The sequence below is a fragment of the Oryza sativa genome, chromosome 3 (genome assembly GCF_034140825.1).
Source record: "Oryza sativa Japonica Group chromosome 3, ASM3414082v1".
NCBI classification, from domain to species: Eukaryota; Viridiplantae; Streptophyta; class Magnoliopsida; order Poales; family Poaceae; genus Oryza; species Oryza sativa.
Window position 1 is genome coordinate 24,595,005 of NC_089037.1, and position 21,604 is coordinate 24,616,608.

Consider the following 21,604-nt stretch of genomic DNA (forward strand, 5'->3'; position numbering starts at 1 on the left):
AAAAAGTCAACGGTGTCAAACATTTTGAAACGGAGGGAGTAGTAAGTAGTATAATTATATTGCTGCTGTTAGAGAGGCAGCTATAGCTTAGTAGCTGCTGTTAGAGAGGCAGCTATAGCTTAGTAGCTCTCGATGGCCATGGCCAGTGCCGGGTCGCCGTTAATTTCACTGTGCTGGTGGTTGGGAAGTGGTTGGAGTTGGCTGGAATTGAAACGGTCGATCGATCTCGACGGCCCCCGGCCAGCAGCTGACAGCTGCGTTCCTATGATCGAATCGATCGATCGAACGTGTGGTCTGATATGATCATGGAAGAAGAATCGATCCCAGCAAATACCTTTTCCTGTCGTCGCTGTCGCCTGCGATATTCCTTCCCGTATCGTACGTCGCTCTCACCTCTCTCACATATGGCCGTGGTTGTTGCGACCCTGGAAATTCATCAGAACCCCCACGAGGCAACGTACCTTAGCTCTAGAAGGAGATCGATCAGATGATGAGGAGGAAGACGACGAGCATGCGCTGCCACTGATCGATCATCCTATTTGTTTATTGCGACTGCCTAGCTTGTCTTCACGCACACATGTGCAGTGTGCAACCGGTATATATAAAGGTGTAGCGGGTGCCTCTGCCATGGACATTAGCTAGCTCAGCTCAGCTCACTGCCACTGCCGCTCTGCCTGCCGGCGATCGAGGAGAAGACCGGCCGGCGGCGAGCTAGCAGGAGAGGGCTAGTGATGGAGGAGGGGTTGCCGCCGGGGTTCCGGTTCCACCCGACGGACGAGGAGCTGGTGACGTACTACCTCGCCCGCAAGGTCTCCGACTTCGGCTTCGCCACCCGCGCCATCGCCGACGTCGACCTCAACAAGTGCGAGCCATGGGACCTCCCCAGTAAGTCTCTAGCTAACTCTTCGATTTCGATCCCCAGTAAGTGTGTTTAGCTTTAAAAACGAGTTTTGAAGGGAGAAATTGTGAGCATATTGAGGATTGAACACGGAACATTCGCGGGTTGAAATTGAAGTGCATCTCTAAATTGTGTTTAGCTTTGATTCAGCGAGTAATATAATATGCATGAATATGTCGTCCATTAATCATTCTTTGATCTGCAAGTTGATTTTAGGGGAAATGTAGGCTCTTCTGTGTCCCTTTCGGACTTGTTCAAGAATTCCCTTTTGAGAAGAAATGCCAAAGGCCCTGCATGCTTTCATAGAAAGCAGAAGACTTGTTCAATAATTCTCTCCTTTTAACTCTATACACTTTCTTCGATTAAGCTTTTTCTTATTCTCAGACTCGTTCTTTCTGATTGGTGAGAATTGCATTGCCCTCTCGTACCTTTATAGTTGCACCCGAAAATTTTAATAAAATTTCTACACGTGCACTTACATTATTATCGAATTGTACGGGTGTAGTTTAGTGGTCACTGGTGATCATATCACTGCATGCATACACTACAAATGCACACGTACAAATGAATGAATTGATCAATCGTTCTTACACATGAACGCAATGTTGATGGATGTGATATGCAGGCAAGGCAAGCATGGGGGAGAAGGAGTGGTACTTCTTCAGCATGCGCGACCGCAAGTACCCGACGGGGATCCGCACCAACCGCGCCACGGACTCCGGCTACTGGAAGACCACCGGCAAGGACAAGGAGATCTTCCACGGCGGCGCGCTCGCCGGCATGAAGAAGACGCTGGTGTTCTACCGCGGGAGGGCGCCCAAGGGCGCCAAGACCAGCTGGGTGATGCACGAGTACAGGCTCCAGTCCAAGTTCCCCTACAAGCCCGCCAAGGACGAGTGGGTCGTCTGCCGCGTCTTCAAGAAGCTCCAGTGCCACCTCGCCAAGCCCCGCCCGCCGCACGACGACGTCGACGGAGACGGCGCCTCGCCGCCGGAGATGGTGGACGCCTCGTCGCTCGGCGAGCTTGGCGAGCTCGACGTCTCCTCCATCCTCCTCGGCGGCTTCGCGCCGCCGTCGGGCGAGCTCTGCCATGGCGGCGGCGGCGGAGACGGTTTCGGCGCGCACAGGCTTCATGTCGGCGCGTACATGAGCTGGCTGCAGGCGGCGGCGGCGGCCAACCAGGGCATGTTCCAGTGGCCGGCGGCCACGCAGGCGGGGCTGGTCGGAGGCACCGTGTTCGCGGCGGCGCACAAGGCGGCGGGGACGATGCCGTTCGGCGGCGGGTGCAGCCAGCAGCAAGCGCGGGACGTGGGCGTTTCTCTGGCGAACGTAGGAGGAGGCGATGCGTTGTTCGGCGGGGCGCCGCTGGCGAAGGTGGACATGGAATGCGGCGAGCAGGCGCCGCAGCTGGACATGGACGACTCCACATGGAGAGCCTTCTGAACATGGCCACGCCACCATCAATTTGGATAATTATTAAGCAAACCATGCATACACGTATTATATACTCAGTTATATACTAGATGAAGAATTAATGTGGTCGTCATCCAAGATATCCACAGTACAGTACACTACAGTCAGTTATTAATTAATTAATCAAAAATGAAAGTGTAGTGTTGTCACCTAGAAAAAATGTGCCGAAAATATTTTGGTGGAGACGGGGCCCTCAAGTTTAATACAAAGCAGTAAGTCTATTTTGCATACTCATCTTTTACCCACGATTGAATCGCATCCTTCAACCACAAAACCGGGTATAACGTCTCTCCTAACTTCGAAAACCGATGCAAATCGACTCCTTTGATGGTTCGGGAAACGGCTTTTGCTAACGTGGCAGAATGACCGCGGTCAAAACCGTGAGTCAGCGCATGGGCCCACATGTCAATGAAATGTAGCAATCATATGTGGTAGAGCCCACATGTCAATTACATCCTTTTATCCTTCCCTGTCTCTCCCCTTTCTCTCCCCTGCTGCGGAAGCGGCACTGATGGAGTCAGCGAGGAGATCTACAGCGGGCAGCGACGAAGACAACATTGTGGCCGCCGGCGAATTCACAATATCTTGGGGACGACAGCCCATGGCTGATTAAGATGTTGCTATGATTGCCTGTCACCTCTGCAGGTTGCAGCGAGATTGAGGTGGCTGGCGAGGGCGGCGGCGAGGATGAGGAGGGAGAGGAGCCACAACGAAAGATGCTGTAGGGAGGTCACCATCTCCCCATTGCCGGGGGTGGGTTCACCTCTACCACCAGATCGAATCTAGATAGGGTAGGAGAGGCTACAGGAACAGGGGTCCTCCCATGCCCTTGGCCTGGCTCCCACTCCCTCACCGGCTCGCCCGCTCTGCCTCCCTCGCACGGAGTCAAACATGCAACCCCCACCTTCTAACACCGCCGCCCATCTCTAGAGAGGGGAACGCCACCAGCTGCCCACCATCATCCAAGCGTTTCCTTGGGTTCATCACCTTGCCAACCCCATCGCTCCTATCCCACCATGGCCGACGAGTTCCTTGGGGCTCCTCTTCCCGCTGCCCCTGCCCTCAGATCCTCCACCGTTGCCTGATGCATCCAGCAAACAGGGATGTGTCTCTGGTCACCATGTTTGTCTCCTCACCGCACTCCACAAGGGGGACAGGAGGCTCCCTGCAGACGGTGTCGAGGGTGGCATGGCCAGGGCACCGGGGAGCTACTCCGCCGCAAGGCGATGGATCGGCAGCAACAAGATGGAGTGAACATCGACTGTTGCCTACAAGGGGAGAGGGGGAGGTGAGGGAAGGAGAAAAGAATGTGTCTGACATGTAGGCCCTATGCTGACTTACTGGATTTGACCACGGTCAACCCGTCACGTCAGTGAAAACTCCTTTCCAAAATGCTAAATGAGTCGATTTATACTGGTTTTTAAAGTTGGGGGAGACGTTATACCCGGTTTTACGGTCGATGGATGCAATTCGATCGAGGGTAAGATAAGAGGGAGGAATGCAAATCGCCACCTCCTCAACCGCCTTCCACATGAGGCAAAATGGGCTTTCGCGCGCGGCTGCATCATGTATCATGGGTGGCCTCGTGGACTGACAGTTGAGATGGCACGTAAGTAGATTCCATTCCTTGTAGCTTGGGCCTGGACCTGGGCCCGTTCCTGGGACGGAGAGGCAGCAGAGCACGCGGCACGCCCCACAATCGACCTCTTAATCCATCCTCCCCTGTCTCCTCGCCCATCGCCCTCGACTCCCGTCTCCTCACCTGCCGCCTGCGCCCGTCTCCATCCTACTAGAAGAGGCGGCGGCGGCGTTCTCCTGCTTCCCCCCGCATCATCGCTCTCCCGTACTCCATCCCATCCGGCCTCGAATCCCGTCTCCTCGCCCTGCCGCCTGCGCCCATCTCCGTCATGCGAGCTGAAGGTGGCGCCCGGCGTCCTCCTGCTTCGTCGCTCGCCGCCTCATCAGGTATTTTCTGTTATTCTTCAAGATACAACGTTAGATCTGCCTCTGCCCTGCTCCACCAGGGGTGGGCCCAGTAGTAATTCAAGGGTATTCCCAAGATTTTTGGACAAAAAAATATGTATATGTACTCTATACTTTGCATATGTATTCAAACAAATAAAAAAGATGCCTTAAACTAATCTTGGGCCCTATTTTACCATTGGGCCCAAATTTTCCACTCCCCTCCCCCTCTCCTCTCACGGCCTGTTTGGCAAGAGAAGGGAAGAGGAATGGGAGTTTCAAGGAGGGAGTTGATGGTGGGATTGATCATGGGAGTTATATTTTTAGTCCCCATTCTTTGTTTGGTTTCACATCGAATTCTCTACAAGTCTCACGAATTAACAGGCCTCCCCCAGGTAAGAGATTGGTGGGAATTGGACCTCTTAATTTTCCATCCCAAACCCCATCGAATTCCTAAGTCTTCCAACCAAACTACAAACTTAAACTCCCAGATATCATAGACTCCCATTCCCCTTCACCAACTCCCTCCAACCAAACAGGCCGTCAGCCCATACTGAGTTTGGGCCACAACTCAGCCCATTCGGCTATTCCCCTCCCCTAACCCTAAGACTAGAGGCGGGCTGGAGCGTGGAGGCGGGAGGCGGGCGCGTCGGCGCGGGCGTGGCTAGGCGGCAGTAGGCGACGCGTCGGCGGCTCAGGCGTGCGCCCGCGGCGTGTGGTGCCAGTGCGGCTGCGAGCCGGCGACTGCGGCGTGCGACGACGTCTGCGAGCCGGGCCGGCGACTGGGGTGTGCGGCGTGCATCTGCGAGCCGGCGTGAAGCAGGGTCACGGGCGGCGCATGGACGACCGTTGAGGCGTCGCCCACAGCCGGTCGGCCCCTCTCCTCCCGTCCTCTCCCCTCGGCCCTTGCATGCCTCCTCTCCCCTGTCCTGTGGCCCTATGCTCCCACTGGTCACGCTGCTGCGGCCGCTCCCTCGCGCCGTGCTCCGCCGCCGTTGCTAGGCCGTCTCGCCGATCATGCCTGACTCGATTCAATCGATTGCCGGAGGTGAGGTAACCCTTCAATCCTCATCATTTCCCAATTCGATGTAATTTGTTGCTTGCTCAACTAGTCCAACAAGACAAGTATATACTGGATTTGAACCCAATTTGTTGTCTAATTTTGTAGACTAAACACCAAGGGCCTGTTCACTTTGGTGCCATTTTCAACCTTACCAAATTTTGGTAAAGTTGTCAAAAAAAGTGGCTACATTTAGTTTGTTGCCAAATTTTGGTAACTATATAATAAATCCTACCAAAATTTTGACAAGTTACCAAAATTTTGGCATAGTTGCCAAAATTTTGGTGCCAAAATTTGGTAAGGTTTTTTTTGGCATCAAAGTGAACAGGCCACAAATTTGAACTCAAGCAAAGCTGTAGTTTGTTTATTGTAGTGCATGGCTACCTAATTTTGTGCATTAACCAATGAATTTATGAAAATATGCTTATAGCCATTATATATATTATATAGGTTGGAACTGTACGAAACTATACATACATATCATTTATTAGGCTTGATGTTGTATTTTTTTATCCCTTCCTATTTCGAATACCCCAACCCAAAAATCCTGGGCCCGCCACTCTGCTCCACCTACTTCCAAGTTGTTGATTTTGATTTTTGCTTTTAGCAGATGTAATTTGGTGACTGAATCTCACGTCAATAAATTGTGAACAGGCACATTGCATCCATTCTTGTGTACTCATCCAAACATCCTTAGAATAGTTGCATTAGAATGAAAAAAGTAAGCTCTCTCATAATTTTGTATACTCATCCAAACTCACATAAATTTCTTAGCAAGAGTCAGACCACAAACTACTCATAGTCACTTAAATTATCTTTTTATCAAAGAATATTCTTATTTCACTTCACAAAATTTTCTAGACATACTTTGTCACAAAATTACTTTGTCATATTTTTATAAATTTTAAGTACAATCTATAAATAAAAATTTATAAATATAATTTTATATATAATTGATAATATAATAAAATACAAGTTAAAATTATTAATAAGAAAAATATTATTAATAAACAATGATATTTATGTATTTATAAATATTTTATCGAATATATTTATATCTATTAATATTAAAATATATTTATCTATTTAAATACATGGGTCATACTATTAGTCGAACATAAACATCCTTCTCTTCTTGACAGGTTTTTGGATTTTGGAGTAGCGGTGTGAAAAAGGATTAGATTTCTCATTCCCTCTCATTTCCTTTTCCGACTACACGAACTAGAGATTAGATTTCTCCCGCCATACATATCCTGTCCCTAACCCAAATGCGTGATGTGGCCGCCGCTTGCAGCGCTGCTCCGTCGCCTATCCTCTCACCCGTTTGACTCTCCCGCCATCCACGCTAACCTTGTCAAGTCCTCCTCCATCTCCAGCCCTATCCCTGCCACCGCCCTCCTCACCGCCTACGCCAATGCGGGCCTCCCAGCCGCGGCGTCCCGTCTGTTCGACGAAATGCCCACCCGGGATGCCGTCGCCTGGAACGCGCTCCTCGCCTGCCTGGTCTTCCATGCTCGGCCCTGCGCCGCCGTGGCCGCCTTCCGTGACATGGCCACCGCGGGGTTCACACCCACGGCTACAACCCTCTGCACCATGGCCAAGGCGTGTGCCACGTCTCGCGCCCTTCGTCCTGGCCGTCAGGTCCACGCGCGCAGCATCCTCGCGTGTCAAGGCGATGTCATCATGGCAACAACGCTTGTAGATCTCTACATGAGCTGTGGCCTTGTTGAGGAAGCGCTGAGGCTGTTTATGTGCACGGATTGCCCGAAGGATGTTGCTCTATACAATGCTGTTATTTCAGGTTGTGTGGAGAATGGCAGATTCAGGGAGGCTTTCTTTATTCTGGGGAGGATTGAGCTTAATGGAATTACGCTGACATGTGCTCTCACTGCCTGCTCAGCAACAGCGAATTTGATGTATGGTATGCAGGTGCATTGCAAGGCTCTCCGTGGTGGGTTTACTTTAGAGACGATCTTATGCAATGCACTTATTGATATGTACGCAAAATGTGGGCGGACAACGGCTGCTCGTATGGTGTTTGATCGAATGGCTTGCAGGAATGTGGTTTCCTGGTCCAGTATGATTGATGCTTATAGTCACCATGGGCATGGGGAAGCAGCATTAGATTTGTTTAAAAGGATGGATGAAACTGTACCAGTGGTCTTGCCAAACGCCATTACATTTCTTGCTGTTCTTTCTGCTTGTGGACAATCTGGTCTTGTGGATGAAGGCAGAGCTATGTTTCATTTGATGAAAAGACAATATGGGATTAATCCGGGACCAGAGCACTATGCATGTTTTATTGATTTACTAGGCCGTGCAGGCCAGATTGATGAGGCATGGGATCTCTATTGTAGTTTCAGTACAACCCGAAGTGAGCTTTCTGGTTCCATCTGTGTGGCTATGTTGAATGCATGTAGAGCTAATATGGATGTGGTGAGAGGCAACAAAGTAGCTCTGCACCTTCTGGAGGTTGATCCAGAAAATCCAGGAAGTCATGTGCTAATATCGAATTTTCATGCTGCTGCTAGACAATGGTTTGAATCGGATGAATCAAGGAGGATTATAATTGATAAGGGTCTCAGGAAAGAAGCAGCTAGTAGTCATATCTCCTCCACTGGCTAGAAACTGATTTTGCACTAGTCTGGAAGTACAACTCATCAGCTTAGCAAAATTATACAGCACAAGGATACCAAGAACTTGGGAAACCAAGCCACAAACACAGCTCATGCTAATTGGACTTGATGAGTGATATTGTTAAAGGGACTCACAAGGACGCTAAGTGGGAAAGGGGAACATTTTCGGTTCAGTGTTTACTATGGACAGGATATGAGATTATATGGTAGGACCAATTTTTCTCGCACTAGTGTACATTTGTAAAGCAGTCATCTTGTTTCCAAGACTATGCATTTGTAAGTGGTAAATATACCTTTTTATATGAAATTAAGCATCATACCTAGCTTATCTATGTTATCAAATATACTATGAACTACATTAGTTGTGTTCATTCTTACATGTTTTGGATTTTTTTGTTGCAATGACAATGATTGTGCCGTTGAACATGATGATAATATACGTGTGATTTAACATTGACACACTGTTTTGTGTCAAAAAACAAAAATATTTCAGGAGTGACATAAAATGTCTCTATCCACTAGCAGTACATGTGCATGCGTTTTAAGAATTTAAAAATGATTTATGTTTCGGACAACTATCCTCTGATATATAGATCAATTCCAGTTATGTCTTATCAATTTTACATATTGTTATCTTTTTATACATTTGAGGCTTTTGTTGGTCTGAAGTCTTGTTCAAACAACTGAGATCACTTGATGTGACATTAATAGCATAATTCATTTTCAACCCGGACATTAATTTTATATGTGATTGTTTTTTTGGAATATTCTAGTCACCAACTTCTGCACAGAAGTTACAAACGTAGGAAGGTGACCCACTATTGAAATTGCATGGTCTGAATGATAAATAAAGACTAAACAATATGATCATGTAATGGAACTGCTTGGTATAGTTAAATATGTTGTTAAAAAATGCTTTACCAGTTTGATTACTTTGTTTTGTTAGTGTGGTGAATTCTTATTAGCTTCCTACAGGGGCACATACAAGATTCAAGCCTAGTAGTCTGCTATTTAGATTACTTGTTTTTTTTAATTACTTAGAGGAGCACTTATGATGCTTGGTTCTCTGTAGTCAATTGTCTCCCTGATAATTATAATGAGATCAGTGAAATCTCTTTTGTAGGAAAGACTGGTCTTGCACCAGTTCTGTGGTGACAGGCATTAGTACGACAGCACTGAACGAACCGTCTACTGGCAATGAATGCTGTTACTTCTGCCTGAGACATTGGAGGTAATCTTTAGCAGCTAGCGCCCCATTTTGGAACCCCTTCTCTGAGGGAGGGAGAGAGATGGTTTGGAATGGCTTTGGGGAGGAGAGAAGAGAGGGGCCTTGAGCTGAGCCTTGGCCTCCATGGATACTTCTCCATCTCATCATCACCAGGCCAAGCAGGTGAGCTGCCTTGCTGTTCTTAGTTCATGCACGCACACACCCTTGCTTGTTCTATTCCTTGTTGTAAAAGTTGCCTACTTTAGTTGATCAATTGGTGCTTGTTTGTCTTTTGCATTTCATTCTGCTGGCGTTTTTCAGTTAAGCTTGCTATTTCTTTGTTCAAGGTAATAGCCAATTTTGTTTGTCAGACAGTACCTAGTTTTGTTTGGTGGTTTTAGGAGGTGCGCTCAGGGATTCCTGAAGTTCATTAGAGTTACTTTTGTTAGATTACAGCAGTTGGATTTTCATATTGACATTTTTGTTTGGAAAGGAGCCTGATTTAGCATAGTTACTGATTATACTGCAAGTCCAATTCTGCAATATGCATTATGTGAAGTTCTATTCAGGCATTGAACTATATAAGGTTTTGTATTAAAGGAATTAATGGAAGGTTTTGTTTGATGGTAATTAATGGATTTTTATATGGTTTTTACGCATAAGGTTTTATATGTTTGTTTTGTTAGCAGCTGGGCATTTCTTACTTTTGTTAGGCTCTAATAACACTTACTCCATCCGTCCAAAAAAAAAACGAATCTAGGATTAGATGTGACATATTCTAGTACAACGAATCTGGACAGAGGTATGTCTAGATTCGTAGTACTAGGAGATGTCACATCCAGTACTAGGTTGGTTTTTTATGGGACGGAGGGGGTAGTTTTGTTAGGTTTTAAAAAACACATAAGGTTTTGTTTTCAACTGTCATAGCTATGTTCTGTTTGCTACTAGCAGTACCTCATTTTTTCCCTTACAATTATAGCTTCTTTTTTTTTGTTAATTAAGCTACTAGAAAATTCACTTTTGCAAGGTTCTGTTCTGTTAATTTTTTTCTCTGTTTGTTTCTTTTGAGGGAAGCAAAGAAACAGTATTCTGTATTGAGATTGCTGAGTTCTGTACATGGCAACAGAGATTAGGCTAAACTTTAATTGCCTTTTCCTGTGCACTTGAAGCACTTACAGTAATAGCACGCAAGCTTGACAAGATGATATGTTATTATGGTACTAATAACACTTAGTTTTGTTTGCCACTGACATTTATTAGTTTCGTTAGGTACTAATAATACTAAGATTTATCAGCTATCAATAATACCAAGTTTGCTTATTTACTACCTAGATTTGTATGTTTACTAATAGTATTTAGGAGACTAATAATTTCACTTGATGCAGAACCCGTAAGCTTAGATGTCTCAGTGTTTGCATCATCAAACTAGTATGCTCTCTAAATTTAATTAGTTATAGTGATGGCTGGGTTTGATGACTCCTAGAGGTTGGCAGTTTCTTTATGTTCTGTTAGTTATGCTATAAATTTCTGGCTTGATACACCCAGACAGAACACATTTAGGCAGATTTTTGTTTAGGACACTAGTATACAGATTTTGGTTTCTGAAAATTTTAGGGTCTAGAATTAGGCTGATTTGGCAAACTAATTAAGTGTGAAACTGCATGGCCACTTGGCAAGCACTGCAGGACATGTAATCACTGTGTTCATGGATTTTATCACTATTGAAGGGTAACCATTGTAACTGAGTGACTGAGTACTTTTTTGGTAGTCTGTGACTCTGTGTTTCGTACTGCAGCCAAACAATTGCAGTTTTTGGAAGAAAGAACTATGCACCGGTTTAATTCTACCCATATGGCCATATTCTCTTTTGTTTAGCGCATGGCGGGGGCTATTTCTTCTAATATGCCAAGGTACTTACTCTCTTTTTGTTCCTATATGTTCTATTTTCAGGAGATATAGTACTACGAAGATTTTTAATGCAGAACTCATAAGTCATCAAACCCAGGATTTGTTTTTAATGTGTAAACCCAAGAAGTTTTGTCTGAAATTCGGAACTTAGTATACTTTTCTTCAAACTACATATCTTTTTGTCAAAGATATATATGCTGTTCCTTTTTTGTCGTTGAACGCACGTATACCAATACTTCTAAAATGTAAGTCTGAGAAATAATTTGACCTTTGTATTTCATGGCATATGGATTGTCCTAAATAGTTATGTTGTATTGGGCAGCATACATAATCGAAGCACTAGATCCAGTTTATCTAAGTTAATTTATAGTTACCCTAAAAATTTAACTCTGTTGCATGCATCAAGCTTTCTGCTACCATCTGGATGACAGAGGGGTAATATCAATTTGAATCAATCTATTATGCTCAGGATCAGTCAAGTTTTTTTTAGCTGTAAGAATTTTGCTAATGAAATCACATTTTCTTTTTCATCTAGGTCTTAAGGTATCAAGGACTGCAGACACCTGCTATATGCTATCGCCACTAAGTTAATTTCAAGCTAGTTGGGGATTGATTTTGCAACTGAATCAAACTACATATCTTGGTCTGAATCCATTCCTCAATTTTCTTCTTGGTCCATCTCCACGCTCGTTCTGGCGTTCCTTTGTTGGTCGATCTCAAGTTTGCACCTCAGCATTTCCTCACTCCCAATATTACTTGTGTTCTTTCTTGGCAGCAAACTCGATATTTTTTCTTTTTTTTGTGGGCTGGGCTTGTTAAGTAACAAAGAGAATTGTTGTTTCATTGCGTTTTTAGATGGATCCCTAGGTTTGTTTTCTAATGAGCCAAATAACCACACTGAGGTTGTACTATGTTTGAAGCCCAACAGACAACTAAACACAACGTGCCTGCTTATATGTTTGAAGCCCAGACCCGACCTAATAAGAGGTGTATTTTGGACCTGTTAAAATTTACTCCTATTTACTAATGTTACACTTTAGACCATCTTATCTCTTCATCTCGCTCAACCTGTTTCTTCCTGAACTCCTGGTGAATAGCAGCATGGTGCTCCTTTGCGAGCGTGGCACTGCTGTCTGCTCAGCACTCGAATGGACGAAAAAGGGGTCGGTGGCTATTGTTGGCTATAAATACAGGGAACAACACATGGGGAGAACAGCAGGGCGAGGGGCCAATCGAATCAAAGGGATGGTATGCAGTGGAAACCGCAAATATAATGCAAACTTGAAAACTACTTGGATAAAAAAAATGGACGTCTCAGTCATCACGAGTAAAAAAAAATTACTTGTAATGACGTGGACAAATATCAGATGATCATTTTTCGGTCCAACGATAGTATCTAGGTTAATACTACATGTGCAGTTCCCACTACATATTTTTCCCTTGAATCGAATCAAATTCTCACCACATATTTTTCCCTCGAATCAAATTCTTCTTTCGCTGCATGTTATTGATGTTCCCCTCGCCACCACTAAGAGTACTCCCTCAGTTTTATATATTATTAGAAGTTTTAATTTTTTTTAAGTTAAAATTTATAATTTTGATCAATCTTATAGAAAAAATATAGTAATACTTTTGACATCAAATAAATATATTATTAAAATATATTTAAAGGAATAACTAATTTGGTGTTATAAAAGTTGCTAAATCTTAGGAAAAAGTTCAAGTGTCATAATTTGAAACGAAGAGAGTGGTATATATTGTGGATAAATTAATTAATTAATTATTATGCCATTAGATTTTATTGTCAGAAATTGTTCCTCAATATTGTAAAGTTTTATCGTCACAAAAAAATATCTTTGTGTAAAGTCGCAACAAAAAGTATATTTTAAAAATGCATGGATTAAAAGAAGCCCCCATTACTTATGCAACCTCCCAAAAATTTGACAAATTGGCCCTTTAAAAAAACTTATTTTCAAAACTAGAACTTCAACAAAAAATGGCTCGTGACCTCAACGCCAAGTCGCCAATGACTCGACATGTAATCTCTCTATTATTATATTTACAAATGACATGATAATTATTCTAGAAACACATGAAAAATCATAAATTTTCTTCTCTAAGGTATTTAGATCACAAAAAACATCAAATTCGATATAACCTAAAGTACGTAAAGAAATATTAATTACAGCTCTTCTTGGTCATCAACAACAGCAAAGATACGTTTATTTTGCGTGGAAACCAAATATTCAGAAATCGAAATAGAAGTACCGTGTTCTTTCACTAGTTGTGGTATGTATTGCACAACTCTTCCTCATTACAAACATTATCAATGTAAGCACAATATGAAGTTTTAGCTTCTAATAAAGTCAAATTAGAAATTCGTTCCACTATAGGTTGCTCTAATGTAGCATAATTAGTGGACAATTCTAGCATATTATAATCTTTCTTACATTGTGAGTGGACAATTTGAGTGAGTGAAGTCAGTGCTGTCTCCGAAGGTCGAACTGGACTTCAAGTTGTCATTGTAACTTGTGGAGTAATGCGCGTATCCGATGAAGTGATGCCCTCATCAATTTGGTTTCCATCGGTACTTTTCTCTACCACATAATCACCAAAATAAAGTCGTACCAATCTATACATCTATTAACTAATAAATAAGATAAGTTCATTTTAATATAATACATAACGTGTAATCTATAATAATGTCACGGGAATCCCAAAACTACCTAGCGTACAAAAAGTATATTGTTTTAGAGTATGAAATCTATAATAATGTCACGGGAATCCCAAAACTACCTAGCGTACAAAAATGTATATTGTTTTAGAATATTTCATACAGCCTACGAGATTTTTGGAATTTAAACGTTGGCCTACTTTCTAATAACCTTAATCCTAACCCTACATCTCAATGTCCTTTGGTTTTAGAAAATATTAACTACGGAGCACATGCGACACGGTAGTTCAACTACACACATTAAAACTAATACAAAATGGCCCAAAAAAATTATATACCGTAGTTGTAGCCCTACCAACATCAACATGAACTATCCATGCCAATCCCTAAATATTCACAATGCATCCCACCTACCAATTTCACCCATGCCAAAATATTACAAAAGTTGCAAAATCAACGTGAATCGCCCCTACCAACATAGAGATGGAAGTATAATTCACAGCGCATCCCGAGCCACATTTGACAAATGACAAACCACGGTTTTAATAAAGAAAATAGTCAGCATACATGGGCAAATATTTGGAAAATTAGGCTTTTCGGAGGATGTTTACCTTGGATCAATCTCCAATGCAATGCCCACGAAATCCCCTTCGATTTTGGGGTGAATTTGAGGAGATTTGTGAAGGGGAGGAGAGAGTGCCCTAGGCTCGACTATCCCTAGCCGGAGAAAGGGGTGGGAAGGAAGAAAATAGCGGTTTGGCAAGCACGGCCGTGCTCAGCCTAGGTGTCCTAGCTCAGTGCTAACGGGCATGGTGCTGAGGTTGGGGACTCGCCGTCAAGACGGTTGGCGATGAAGTCCTGCCACGTCAGCAAGAGGATCAACTTCGATGAAATCTGGGCAGCGGGTCAGCGTCAACGGACCTACGCTGTCACGCCCAGAAATTCACTAGTAATTTCCGAACTAATTTGTGCATAAAATCCTCGTCCAGGAATCAGCCGAGGTACACAAATTGACAATTTAATATACAAATTCATCGTAATAATGACGTTACATACTTACAAAAGAAAAGAGAAAACAACGGCGGAATTACGGTCTAGCGAAGCTCCGGCTCCACTCCCACAGGCAGCTCAACTGGGGTATAAGCCAAACGTCTTCTCCTGTGCGACTTTTCTTCAAAAGAGGTTTGATTGATTATTGCAAGGTGAGTACATGGAATACTCCGCAAGCCACACAGCAAATATGCAAGTGCACAAGGATACCAAAGAATGGCATAATTTAGGGCTCATTTGCAAAAGCAGCATTTAACAAATATTTGAAAATTGTAAAACAGTAGAGTAACTAATCATCAATATTAATCAACACTGAACAACACACCCATGCTGCACAGGCCCAACTATCCTGAATAACCATATCTGGCTGTACAGATCTATCTCCAAACCAGGAATGTACCATTCCAAACTAGGAGCTAAATTAATTACTATCAATTACCACATTATTATTAATGAGTAGTGTGGGACTAATCACAAAAGTCATTGTTAGATCCTCCTATAACCGCGGGCACGGCTATTCGAATAGTTTTACTCTGGCCAGATGTGTACCACTGTACCCACAAGACACAACTCCACAATATGTCACCATATCATCATGTGCCCATACTGAACATGTCACCATTTGTGTAGTTGTGACAAGACCCCTCACATAGCTCAACTCAAAGCAGCGCACCTTTCCTGGATCATAATCACCCCCCCCCCCCGTGGGCTTATCTCCGCCACTTCTCAGTATGGCACACCATAATGAGCCTTGCTATACAAAGTGTCCAGCCGTTGCCCATTTTGGCTTGTGGTTGGCACGGTTAATGTTTCACAACCGAAGCTCGTGAACCGGTCCTTAATTGTCATGAGCACGACCATCAAAACTATGTGCTCACAACCCACCATTATCAAGTTTTAGTTGGCAAATTAATTAATTAACCAATCACGATTAGCCATCATGAGCTATGATTAAATATCCATCATTAAGTAATAGTGAAACATTAGTTATCCCAATTGTGTGCTAATGTTTCTAAGCATGGCTAAGCAATTATATCTAATATATCTAGTTGAACCAATATATAAATCCAACTAGTCAAATTATAACCCGAGGTAATCAAGAAATAGAGTGATCAATGCAAATTGGCCATAACAAAGGAACAGGTTCACACCACCCGGTGACATTCAAAAATAAATGCACAGTTGAAATAAATAGAGAATTTAAATATAGGATCAACATGCTCAAAGGAATTGTGTTTGGGATATGTGTGACTTGCCTTGCAATAAAGGGTCTTCAATTAATCTTCTTGAATACTTCCGGCGCACTCGCGAACCTTTGAAACGACGGAAACGACAAGCTAACACACAAAACGAGGAAAAAGACTAATAAAAACCAAATAAACAGTACACATAAAGTAAAAAAAAACATGTAGATCATGATTTTAGATGAATTATGAGACTTGAACGGCCTCATTCCGACTTCATATGAATTGATTACCAATTTTACAAGATTAAATCTAATTAAAGCCTATTTAAAAAGGATTAAACAAATTTAACACAATTTATGGATAATTTTAATATATAGATCTTTATTTTATAAAACTTTTGCAACTTGAACCACATTAAACCGAGTTACAATGAATTAGTTATGAATTTCTAAAGATTAAACCGCATTAAAGCATTTATATGGGTTTTAATTGAATTATGACGCAATAAAGAATTATTTTGAAAATAAAAAGGGATTTATTGCGTCATCAAAGACGGTCCACAGTAAACCGGGTTCACAGAAGCGGCCCACGGAACCAACGGCCAAGATCTAATTGACCTAAACTTGACCGAATCGGACGGCCGAGAACGATCCGGTCTACCACGGGTCTACGGCTAACATCAGCAATGACATCAGCGATGATGTCATCGCCGGCGGCGGCTCGGCAAACAATGCTCGTCGGCAAACGACGGTGCAAACGGAGGACACCAACGCGTAGAGCTCGGCTCGGCGAACTCACCAGCGATTTGGACGATGACAGACGGCGACGATCGACGACGGCAAAGAGGTCGAGGCGGCGGTGGTCTTCGGGTCGTCGATGGCGGCGGCGCTCCGGCAGTCTTCGGCAGAAACGGAGGACAGGACGAGGACGGCGGCGACCTAGCGAACCTGGCGATGGCCTTCCTGAGCGACGGCGGCGACTGGAGCAGCGGCGACACTTGGCTGGACTCGCGGCGGCGACGGCGGCGCACGGGCTGACGCGGAGGCGGCGCTACAAGCGACGGCGGGCTAGGGCGAAGGTGGCGGCGAAAAGAGGAGGTCCCGGGGGTCCTCTTATAGGGGCTAAGAGGCGGCAATGGAGGCCCATGGCCGGCGGCAAGGAGATGGAAGGTCTAGGGTTAGGGAATCCGAATCAAAATCGAATCCGAGCTTTTTCCAAACAAAATTAGCCGAAGTTTCCAAAAGAGAAAAGGAAGAGGAGATCCCGAGGATCATTTCCCTTCTATCAATTTGATCGGAGATGGAAAGCGGCGGCTGGATTTGGAAGGGGCATCGGCGGCTGCGTGACATGGCTGGGGCGGCTGGAGGTTGAAGACAACCCTGACAGGTGGGTCCCACCTGCCAGCGGCTGAGAGAGAGGCGGGAGGAGAGGTGCGGCGGACTGGGCCGGCTTGGGCCGAAAGGAGGGAGAGAGAGAGACTTGGGCCGACTTTCGGCCCAAAGCCAAAAGAGATATTTAAAACCTTTTTCTATTTAAATTATTCATGAAATGATATTCCGTTTATTAAAAATACTTCCTTTGCTCAAATAAATCCTAGAAAAATCTAGTAACTATAGAAACAAGAGAAGTATTTAAGAAAATTTTATCTATCTCACTTTTATATTGAGATTTATTAAATTAAAATTAGATCTTCTCTTTTAGGCTTTTAAGATCATTTCTAATAATTTCTTTTAAACAACAATTTATAATTTAAGGATTTTTTAAATAAGAAAGTCATTTAACATAATTATGATTAGATCATTAATGATTAATTATTAATTAACTAATTGCTGAAATATTCTTTGTATTACTAAACTTAGGAATTGAGCTTTGAAAAATCCGAGAAGATTCCAAAGAGTATAATTAATCCTGGAGAATTTAATAAAAATTAAATCCAGCCATGCTTTATATTTAGGAAATTTTATTTCCCACATTTAAATTCACTTGTAAATTAATGAACATTTAATATAAATTCTATTAATAATTTATTAAATAATTTATAAATCCTAAAACGGAAAATCAGGCTGTGACATACGCTGACCGTAGGACCTCAGCGTGAGGTAGTTAACGTTGAGGTCGCGAATCATTTTTTGTTAAAGTTTTCTTTATATGGTTTAGTTTCTAAATAAGTATTCGAAAAGTACCAATTTATCAATTTTTTGGTGCAACGTACCTCAGCCTCATAGTTTGGCGACAAAAGTGTGTGCCTAGTGACACTGACACACCTGGGGTATGCATACAAGGACAATTAGCATATAATAAACCACTATCAAGTCGTAGTTAAACACGATGACGATTCATCATGCATGCACCTGTGTTATTACTAGTACTTTACTTTAAATAATTAGTCGCTCTCTTATCTCTAATCCTCTCTTCCACTTTAAAATAATTGTCGCTTTAGTTTTTGTTTTGTTTGCTGCTATGCAACCTAGATGGCGGCAACAGTGCTGCTATGCTGCTATTTTCTAACACCCTTTACAGCTGCTTCGCGCCCCAGCAAACGACACGAATTCATCCCAAAAACTAAACTAAGATTAATTTCGAGTCAAACGTACGTTAGCTCGATCCCAACTCGAAATATATATTGTTGTGCTGCGATTGCAATCGATCACGTTCATGTCTCCTGTTAATTGACAAATGCAACATATATCGATCCACGTTGCAAAAGAGGCTTCGTTTTAAAACTTAAATAGCGTTTATTCGTACATGTCATACGATATTAATTACGGGCTTACGTCGTGAGATCTATGAGAGCCTAGCTGTACATATATATTAGCTGGCGCGGGAGAGATCTCCAAGATCTTTTGATCGTATCTTGCACGGTTTTAAATATGTTATCGCAACATATATTCGCGATGTCACTGATGTTCGATTTTTATTTTTTATTTTTTGTTTAAAAGAAAACAAGAGTTGCAATCTCTCCAGTCTCTCCTATGATTAGCTGATGATAATCATTACAGTACAGATCTGCTTCGAGATCGAGGTTCTCCCAAGATTTGGCTAATTAAATCGTGAAAGTTTGCGCTTTAGACCTACCTCGGATAAGTTATGGCAAATTTTGTGCACGCACGCAATCGTGATCCCTTTCTGCCTGGCACTTTTGATTAGTTTAATTTACCAGCGATCGCATGGTAATAAGGCTACTTTTCAAAGATAATTAAGCTCTGTTCAACATGTTTTTGTCCACACTACTCCAAATAAAGTGCGCACATTACAAAATTAACAGTCGACACGTTTACTGGCTAAAAGATGAAAACCAACGTATTGGCCGGGTTAATATCTAGCTTCTAGAACTAGCTAGCAATACTGAAGTTAGTTAGTATTTTTGTGTAAAATGAGTTGGTAAACTATTTTGTTCTTCATCTCGCACAAGAGCGACACATGTTAATATATTTTAAAAAAAATAAAAAAGAAAAGAATATACCACACGTGCGGATCAAACTTGATACTGTATAAATGATCTTTCAGAAATTAAACTGTCTCAATTGCACGCAATTTACGCAGAAGCCAGGGTTGGGACAACTAGGGCTTAAGCTCTGGATTTAAGCTCTATAACTAATCCTATCAGAATCTTGATAAATTTATATAGAGATTTTGGAGACGAGGAAGGACATATTATACGACCTATTTGGAGGAGTTTTCGGTAGCTACAGCTCCTCCTGAAACCAAAAGGTCCTCAAACGGTCCAGCTTTTTATGCAAATTGTACGAACGAAGTTATATTTATAGAATAAAAACTGAGTTAGAAACCAAAAGTCTCAAGGTTATAACTGGCTAGGTTCCCACCAGCTAAATAAGACAACTCAACCCTACACGCGCGTACCTTAATTAACTTGCTAGAGAGGAGGAAGGAGGGGGGATACATAAGCTTAAAATTTAGGGTTAATTGAATCCATGCAACTGTAAATATGCCAATTCGGAAAAATACCATTACTATTTAGCATATCGGCTACGTGTTACTGAAAATTGGAGAAATTGTAACCGTACCACTCCATCACATTTTTCATCAAAAATCTCCGTTAGCCCCCAACTGCACGTGGGCCCCACCTCCCTTCCATCTCTTCTCTTTTGATGAGGACATCTTCCACTATTACCTGCTGGCAAAGACGCAAAAGTCGGGCGGCGACCGTGTGAGCCTCTGAATAATCCCACATTGCTTAGCTTGGGAGGAGAAAGCCACCTTAAAAGGGAGAGCCACCCTTCCCCTATTGGACTAGTCTTTTAGAGAGATTGGGCCTTTCCCCGAGTGGGTGTGCCTAAGAACTGTTGGGATCCAGGCAACCTTAAGTTATTGGGTCTCGGCCAACCCCACCTGGGCTGGATTGTTATCATCTTTCCCCTTCCTCTCTCTCCACCACCGTAGATGCGGCAAGAGGTGTCGTCTCCATCGTCGTCTCAAAGAGGGAGGTCAGGCCGGGCTACTCCTGCGTTGTTGTCGTCGTTGAGCGCCTCGTCTCGGAGCCGGCAAGCCACGCGGTATCCCTTACCGTACAAGGGAGGAGGAGGTGGTGGTGGTGGAGGCATCGCCGACGACAAGTACCCATCCTTGCCACCGTCGCCGAGGACCTCCATGATGCGCGGCAGCCGGAGGGGTGCGCCACCGGCGCCAGCAGCAAGGACCCCCTCCTCAATAAATCCATTGCTAGTATGTCGCTCTAATGGCTCGCTTCGCCGTCGTCGCTGCCATCGTCACCCTCCTCGCCGTCACGGCTGCTGTGCAGGCCCCGGGAGCGGCCCTCATCCCGGCGCTCAAGATGGCCCTGCTGCCTGCTCCCCCAACGAGGTCCCTGGCCACCGCCCCCATGCCGGTCGCCACCTCACCCACCGCCACGTCACCTTCCCCCATGGTGCCTCCTCCGACTCCGCCCACTGACGCCCCAGATGCCAATGCTCCCTCCACCCTCGCCCCGTCCGTGGTCACCTCCACCGCCTCTGCACCGACCGGTGCCCCCGTGAGCTCCTCCGCGTTCACCACCACCGACGCTCCCATCGTGGGGATGGAGGAAGAGATGGGGAAGAAAAAAGAGGGACAATGTAGGAAGATAGAACTGACATGTGGGTCCCACGTCCAGGAGGCTGACAAAAAACGTGATGGAGTGGCACGGTTCGAATTTTCTAAATTTCCAGTGGCACGTAGCCGATATGCTAAATAGTAGTGGTATTTTTTCGAATTGGTATATTTGCAGTGGCGTAGATCCAATTAACTATAAAATTTATCTCCAATAAGTCTTATCTAATGAGGAAATGAAAAAAAATCTTCAGAATTGACATTTAGGGCATGTTTAGAGAGCTTAAAATTTTAAGCAGCAGCTGGTTGGTAGCCAATTTTTAAGAATCATTAGACCAAAAGTAGAACTGTTTTAGGGAGCTTGTGATTTTGGGAGAAACTGCAGCGGTTAAAAACTCTCCCAAACAGGTCCTTAGTATGATTTTCATGCTAACCTACCCCAGTACTACAATTCCGTGGGGTACTACAATTCCTTGTAACGCGCTCCCTCCGTTTCAGGTTAT

At 43.7% G+C, this 21,604-nt stretch overlaps 2 protein-coding genes and 1 pseudogene across 8 annotated transcripts; all 3 read left to right on the plus strand.

Annotated features, from left to right (window-relative positions):
* Nucleotides 1-482: 482 nt before the first annotated feature.
* LOC4333488 (NAC domain-containing protein 79) lies at nucleotides 483-2,599 on the plus strand. Its single transcript, XM_015773754.3, has 2 exons — nucleotides 483-885; nucleotides 1,524-2,599. Exons 1-2 carry the CDS (start codon nucleotides 732-734, stop codon nucleotides 2,339-2,341), a joined length of 972 nt encoding a protein of 323 aa, XP_015629240.1. The 5' UTR covers nucleotides 483-731; the 3' UTR covers nucleotides 2,342-2,599.
* Nucleotides 2,600-4,911: 2,312 nt separating this feature from the next.
* Nucleotides 4,912-12,188, plus strand: LOC4333489 (pentatricopeptide repeat-containing protein At5g66500, mitochondrial). Of its 7 annotated transcripts, none has more exons than XM_015777510.3 (5): nucleotides 4,912-5,386; nucleotides 6,536-8,305; nucleotides 9,153-9,419; nucleotides 11,032-11,146; nucleotides 11,680-12,188. In XM_015777510.3, the coding sequence occupies exon 2, from the start codon at nucleotides 6,669-6,671 to the stop codon at nucleotides 8,016-8,018; it is 1,350 nt and encodes a 449-aa protein (XP_015632996.1). In that variant the 5' UTR covers nucleotides 4,912-5,386; nucleotides 6,536-6,668; the 3' UTR covers nucleotides 8,019-8,305; nucleotides 9,153-9,419; nucleotides 11,032-11,146; nucleotides 11,680-12,188. The 7 variants fall into 7 exon arrangements, with proteins under 7 accessions (XP_015632996.1, XP_015632999.1, XP_015632998.1 ...); XM_015777513.3 differs by having other exon boundaries at nucleotides 9,158-9,419; XM_015777512.3 differs by having other exon boundaries at nucleotides 6,536-8,235.
* Nucleotides 9,329-20,667, plus strand: LOC107280323 (uncharacterized; annotated as a pseudogene).
* Nucleotides 20,668-21,604: the final 937 nt, after the last annotated feature.